The sequence below is a fragment of the Protomyctophum parallelum genome (assembly GCF_964188405.1).
Source record: "Protomyctophum parallelum genome assembly, chromosome: 5".
Classification (NCBI taxonomy): Eukaryota; Metazoa; Chordata; class Actinopteri; order Myctophiformes; family Myctophidae; genus Protomyctophum; species Protomyctophum parallelum.
In genome coordinates, this window is record NC_139702.1 from 48659592 (window position 1) to 48666112 (window position 6521).

Here is a 6521-nt window from a genome sequence, read left to right on the forward strand (position 1 = left end):
CCAGCAGCAGCAGGACATTAGACAACAATACCCTGCTCAAAGTCAAAAGTAAAGCTACATTATACATAGATTGTCGCTGACAGCTATACCCTTCACAGCTGTGAATATGCCTGTGGTTTAGTCGCAAGTAGTTAATCAAGAAAAAATACATTATGCGTGTGTATGCATGTGTGCGTGTGTTACAGTAAAATCAATAAAGCAGTGAGATCAAGAAAACTGAAGAAAACAAAATGTTCTTTTGGAACAGAGTTGTCAAACGAATTTAGATCGCACAATGATTTCAATTTGTCAAACATGCTATGCTTTAGAAAAAACTCCTGTGACACAGCATTGGTTTTCAAACAAAGCCTGTTCATGTTTATGTGCACGTATGTCAGACGCAGACCTGAGTTGGCCTTCATAAAGCCAGACTGGTTTCTTCAAGGGAAAAACTATACAATCCATTTCCTACCATACAGAATCGTCAATGCACAAGTTAATGATTTCCTTTCCATAGATGATGTATGAGTTGGGTGCACTGCCTACTGCACAAATGAAATAAACAACAGAAACTAAACTAGGCAAGCATACAGTACAAACGGCAGTCTCCAGGCAAAGAGAGGAGGGAGCCACCAACTCATGTGATGCCTTGTGCTTTTCTAAAACAGGAAAGACCAGAGGCAGGGCTGGTAGTGCCTAGTGCCTATTGTTATGGCGAAGCAAAACACTGTTGTAAACAACAGCATCTTTAAAAGAGTATAGTTATTCGTCCATTTAATAACAGAATGAAAAACTGCAAATGAGAAAATTGTACATTGACGTGTTATAACGTGTTTGCTATGTTATCCAATCCTGTTTTTATAGTAAATATAGTGTTATAGTAAATGTTCTTCTCTCACAGCCTATATTCTGCTTGTGAGACAGCATTTGGTGATATAGGATGTTTCCATCCATGGAGCACACAAAGGTCCATATTCTGTCCCCTGATACAAAAGAAAAATCAATATGGTTTCAAATAACAGCAAGCTGATCTCTTCTTGAATCATCATCATCATCACGTGTCCATTTTGTTCACGTTTCGCTGCATCCACAGCTGCAGTGTGTTTACCACTTTAACATCACACTGCCATAAGTAATTTGATAAAATACAACAGTCGTGTAGTAGATAATAACAATGTTGTCCCCACTGTGAAAAGTATGAACAGTTAAAGAGAGAAAGCAATACCTGAGCATTGATTATATGGAAAAAAATTAGTTCAGTTACAGCAAGACAAACAAGATTTCTCTGAAACGTCAGATAAGAAAATGACTGTCGTGATGGTGACATTTTTAACTCTGAGCACTTGACCATTTGAAGAGGTGTCACGCAGAATTTACAATTATGCTTATGCCTAGGTCGAAGCTCAATATCAAAATGCAATTTTACTTAATCTCTCGAGCATTCCAAACCACAACACGAAATAGCCAATAACATTCAGAAGAAAATTTGAATTCTTTGCAAGAGCCAAATCCTTGTCATTGTGGAATGTACTATATCAATTGTTCAATGTTCAGGTAAATTGGCATGCTTAAACATTATGAGGTTGAGTGTGAACCACAAATTCTTAACATCTTCTATTTGGCACTGTATTCAGTTGGTGTTTGTTTAACAATTAACACAGAATACATTTATAACACATTTGAAAAGTATGGGATGGCACGTTAGGTGTCGAATTCAAATTGTATCACACATAGGTGTTAAGAAGCTAAGTGTCTGCCTGAGCTGTGCATCAGAAATAAATGTCATGGGCCCTTAGTTAACTTGGACAGGGACACCCACACAACTTATTTAAACTTATTAGTTGACCTATTATAAGCTCTTCCCTCTGTATCATCCCCTGGAAGAAGTGTTTCTGGGCAATGCCAGTGCCAACTGGCACAGAGAGAGTCCGCTCCTCCATTTACATAACAATGACATCATCCCGTCGCACCACTCAGTGCATTTTGTATTGCTACAGTCGCATCTTCAACGAAGGGAGGCAGGCAACATGTGAGGGATAGTTATGGAGCTATTGTGATTGCCAGTGTGAGAAGGGGTCATTTTAGCCAGTGACAAAGCAGGACATTTATTATTCTATTTGGTTCAGTTGACAACATTGTGTTTAAGTCATTGTGTTTTAAGATTTTAGCTCATCCTCGGTTTATTTAAAAGTAAAACAGATTGGTTCATCGACTGTACCACTAAATGACTGAACATGTAACAATACTTTTCTAAAGCTGACATAATTGTGTAACAGAATGGTTCATATATAGTGCATACTAAACTTTGCCAGGCAGATCTTCAGAGGCGTGCGTTCAAGATTAAACGAGCACTATCCTTACTTTTTTTTTTATCACATATCCTGAATCTAGAGTATTCTTAAAACCTCATAGACATCACATCTTGAGGAAATCTAATATTGGAATTGTCTATCGGCCGTCTCTGCACCATGAATTAAACAGACAGACTGAATCTGGGTCAAGGTGTACAAGACAAATCTCACTGGATTAATTGATTTTTCTCTTATTTTTTAAAACTTTTGGATGCATTATGCCCAAGGCGAAGGCGGAGAGAAGTGCAAGAAAGGAAGGGGATGATTCAGCATGAGCAGGAACAAACAGAGTAGCAGAAGTACTAGCAGAAGTGCAGAAGAGATAGTGTTCAAAATGTAAATTAGGATAATAGATTATGTTAAAACTACATTAGTAGTTACAGGTCAAATACACTCTCTGACTCTAACGTCTATACGATCTAATACCTATACAATCCCTAAAGCACTTATCTTTAATTGTGTATGTTATGTTATTATATTTCACAATAAACTTGTGAAAGGGGGCATAACCTTGGAGTACAGCTGGGTTGCCAACACCAGGGCATAGATATAGATAGATATACAGTTATACACACGGCATCCCAGATTATGAAAAATGTTGATCAAATGACTGCACACAGTGCACAGGTAATGTGTACCAATTTTGTTGAGTTTTGGACAACATTTGCAGTAGTACTAACAAAAAGTAAGGTTTCGAAGAAAATGAGAAATGGCTGAAAATCGAGTGAGGCACACATGGCTGGGGCGGGCCTGGGCCGCCGGCATGGTTTGTCTGAGCGCCTTAGACTGCAATGCCAGGTTGACAGCATGTCGCGGGTTCGGGTCACGACGACCTATTCTGCGTGTCACTCCCCATCACAATCCCCATTTCCTGTAGCCTCGTTCCCAGCTTTACTCATCTGCGAAGAGAAAAGCCTGGTAACGACATAAGAAGAGCTCTGCCGGAAGTCTCGGCCGGAACCCGGAACATCTGTTGGAGGTAATTTCCCCTGGATACGCAATTCTTTTCGACCAATCACAACACTTCATTCAGGAAGAATGTAATCAGATTCGTAAAGCATCAACATGATTTCCATGGGCGGTAATTCCACCCAAATTCAGCTTTCCGTTAAACCACTCAATTGGCTAGGTCTTGCCAATGTGTGCATTTCCTGTCCATCTACTGTCCTATCAATACAGGCATACTGCAGGTTGAAAAGGCCCTCAGCTCTGAACTCGGTAGAATCTGCACCTGGCTCGCTGATAACAAACTATGCACCTATATATATATATATATATATATATACACCTGGGGAAAACTGAATCAATTCTCTTTGGATCTAATAGTAATCTCAGCAAGGCAGATGGCTTCCTGGTTAGAGTGGGTGACAATATTATCTCACGAAAAGATGAAATGACCTATACCTAGGTTCCATCCTGGAGGCAATTTTTTCTGGTGATAAAATGGCCACCAACGTAATCAAAAAAGTAAACGGTGGCACAGTTGGTAGTGCTGTCGCCTCACAGCTAGAAGGTCCTGGGTTCGATTCCCGCTCGGGACGCTGTGGGTGCTGGCGGCGTGTTTCTGTCCTCCTCCGCGTCATCAGTGCCCATACCCGAAGGCGGGGTTGGCGAAAGGGCCTTTCTGTGTGGAGTTTGCATGTTCTCCCCTAGGGTAGGTACCCTCACAAAAAACATGCAGTAATCCTGGTCACTAAACTGCCTCCCCCTGGCCAGCCGGGGCGCCTGATGGAGGGGAAAGGAACTGGTTGGAATAACGTGTTCCTTCCACGCGCTACGTCCAACCAGGGAAACTCCCACCTGTCAGGTGGAAAGGAGCAACTTGGACACTCAGGCATGAGTTCAAGTCCGTTGCTCTCCCCTTGTCCCCCAGGGGACTAGGTTGGTGGAGGGTGTGTAGAGTCCAGGATCACATTAGACGATTGACACAGGGGTGAAAAATGGGTTACAAAATCGTGGGATAAAAAAAAAGTAAACCAAAGAACAAGATTCCTTTACAGGATCTCCTCACTGGTCAACGAAGACCCTAACAGGAGCCCTCGTACAAGGTTTCTTCGACTATGCATGCACCTCTTGGTACCACAGAACCTCAAAGGCCCTTAAAACAAAGGCCTCACCCCTGCCCACTTTGACAGGCTGGAATGGCTTAGGGTCGAAGACAGAGTACAGCATCTTGCAATGGGTCTGGTCCACAAGATTTGATACACCACCAAGATACCTATATGTACCTGTCCAAATACTTCCTTAATGTTAACAAAGTCCACACCCACAACACCATAGGGAGTGCAACAAACCATGTGCAACCCAGATTCGGCTCAAACAAGGGACACAATTATTTTCGCTCCAAAATGTGGAACGCCCTACCAACAGTCATTAAGACATGCAAATCCCTTGACTCCTTCAAATGCGCTCTCAAAGGGCACCTACGGACGGCTGCAATTCGAAACTGGCCCCCGTAAAATCTGAGCTCTAATGCCGGCAGAAAAGGGCATTAGGGCTATGGACCAGAGGCAGAGCTAGTGAAGCACTACTACTTTGAATATAATGTGAGAACTAAATTAGTATTTTGCTCAGCAAACGGTCACATGACCAATAGGTCACATGACCTATCTTCTGGACTCTGGATAGGCCAATTGTCATTCCAATAACAGGAATCAGACTGGCAGTGGCACACCTGGCTGGTACTGTTGTTGTAAACCTGATTGACGTGATTCTCCAGAAGTAAATCTTCTGGACTGGACACAAGAGTAACTAGTAAGTAAGTAGTAGTACCAGTGTCACTGTCACTCAATGATCTCAATCTCCTGCAATGCATGGTTGCGTGTGCATCCGTACACTGCAAAATCCTCAGTGATGTGATAATGACCGACAGTATACAGTAGGCCTACACATGGAACCAAATGAACAAAAGAGGAGGCTATATTTAACTAAACTGAGAGTGGAATTGGAACCAAGCGGACCCTTAAAATAGCAGCATAGACTAGAGAAGGGCGGGTATAGGAGAAGAAGAGGGATGATATTATAAATTATAACTCACCCGCCAGCCCTCCACCACCATCTCCATGGCCCTTACGCTTCTGCAGTATGAAATAAGGGTTGGCTCGTTCTGTGATCCACAGCGCTCCGGCCAGTAGCACGTCTTCTGGATTGACCCACATTATTCTCGTTAATTAAGATAAGGGCACATTGATTTCTAACTCCCGACTGCAGAATTGACCTATTGGAATTTCAGGTTTAGTTGTCGATACATAATGGCACTGGCACGCATATAGTCCGCTGTAGCACACGTCTAAAGGCCCCGATATTTTGTGTGCAAAGTCCGAGCGTACATAAAAAAGACGCACAACTGAACGTCGATATAATATAATTAAACCGTTCCACTAAGGTAAGCTACCTATATAAGCACACAGATCGATTGGCGTGCGGAAGATATTGGTCGGAGATGATAGATTTCAGCACAGCGCAGCGAAAGCTTTTAAATAAACAATATTCCGTGTTATTAGTAGGCTAAGTGTAGGTAGTAGAGATAATACTGCGTGGTCTCCGGGTAATCATTCGAGCAGCGCAAACGATCAGTCTTTGTTGTCCACCATCATCATCATCCTCGATCTGTATGGCAGGTGCGTGTGATGATTCAACACGCATAGTGCTGTGCGCTCCCACAACGCGCCGCAGCAGCTATCAACAACAACAACAACCACAACCACAATCTAACCTACTGTGCTCTCCACAGAGTCCACACACACACACACACGCGCCGCCCGTCCGTTTTCCTTTCGAAAATATGACATTACGTACGCCGCACAGCCAAACAAGTAATACCCTAGATAGACCACCTCTACTATAGCGTACGTCCGCTGCCACACTCTAGGCGTCACAGCCTGGCCACCGGGCTTACGTCACCGTGTGGGAGGTGGTGGAGGCACAGTACAGCACAGCGCACAGATAGAGATGTCAAAGAAAGAAATCATGAATGAACCATAGAATGAACAGACAGTTATAGCCTCAATCTGTCAACAGCTGCAAAACGATGAACAGGTTTATTTTAATCTACACAGACAGACAGACAGACAGACAGACAGACAGACAGACAGCTCAGACAGACGTTTTGCATTCAGTAGACTATTTGTGTGTTCCTTCCTAGGATGGAGAGTGCAGGGAGAGCATGCATAATAACCTAAGCCTACACAA

The 6521-nt window shown here is 42.9% G+C and overlaps 1 protein-coding gene across 1 annotated transcript in view; it reads right to left on the minus strand.

Annotated features, from left to right (window-relative positions):
* The window catches only part of tbc1d9 (TBC1 domain family, member 9 (with GRAM domain)), a 32985-nt gene extending 26857 nt beyond the window's left edge, over nt 1-6128 (minus strand). The window contains exon 1 of the mRNA XM_083765843.1: nt 5368-6128. Within this exon, the coding sequence (XP_083621969.1) occupies nt 5368-5488 (121 nt within the window). The 5' untranslated portion in view covers nt 5489-6128. The remainder of the gene's footprint in view (nt 1-5367) is intronic.
* Between the last annotated feature and the right edge of the window lie 393 nt (nt 6129-6521).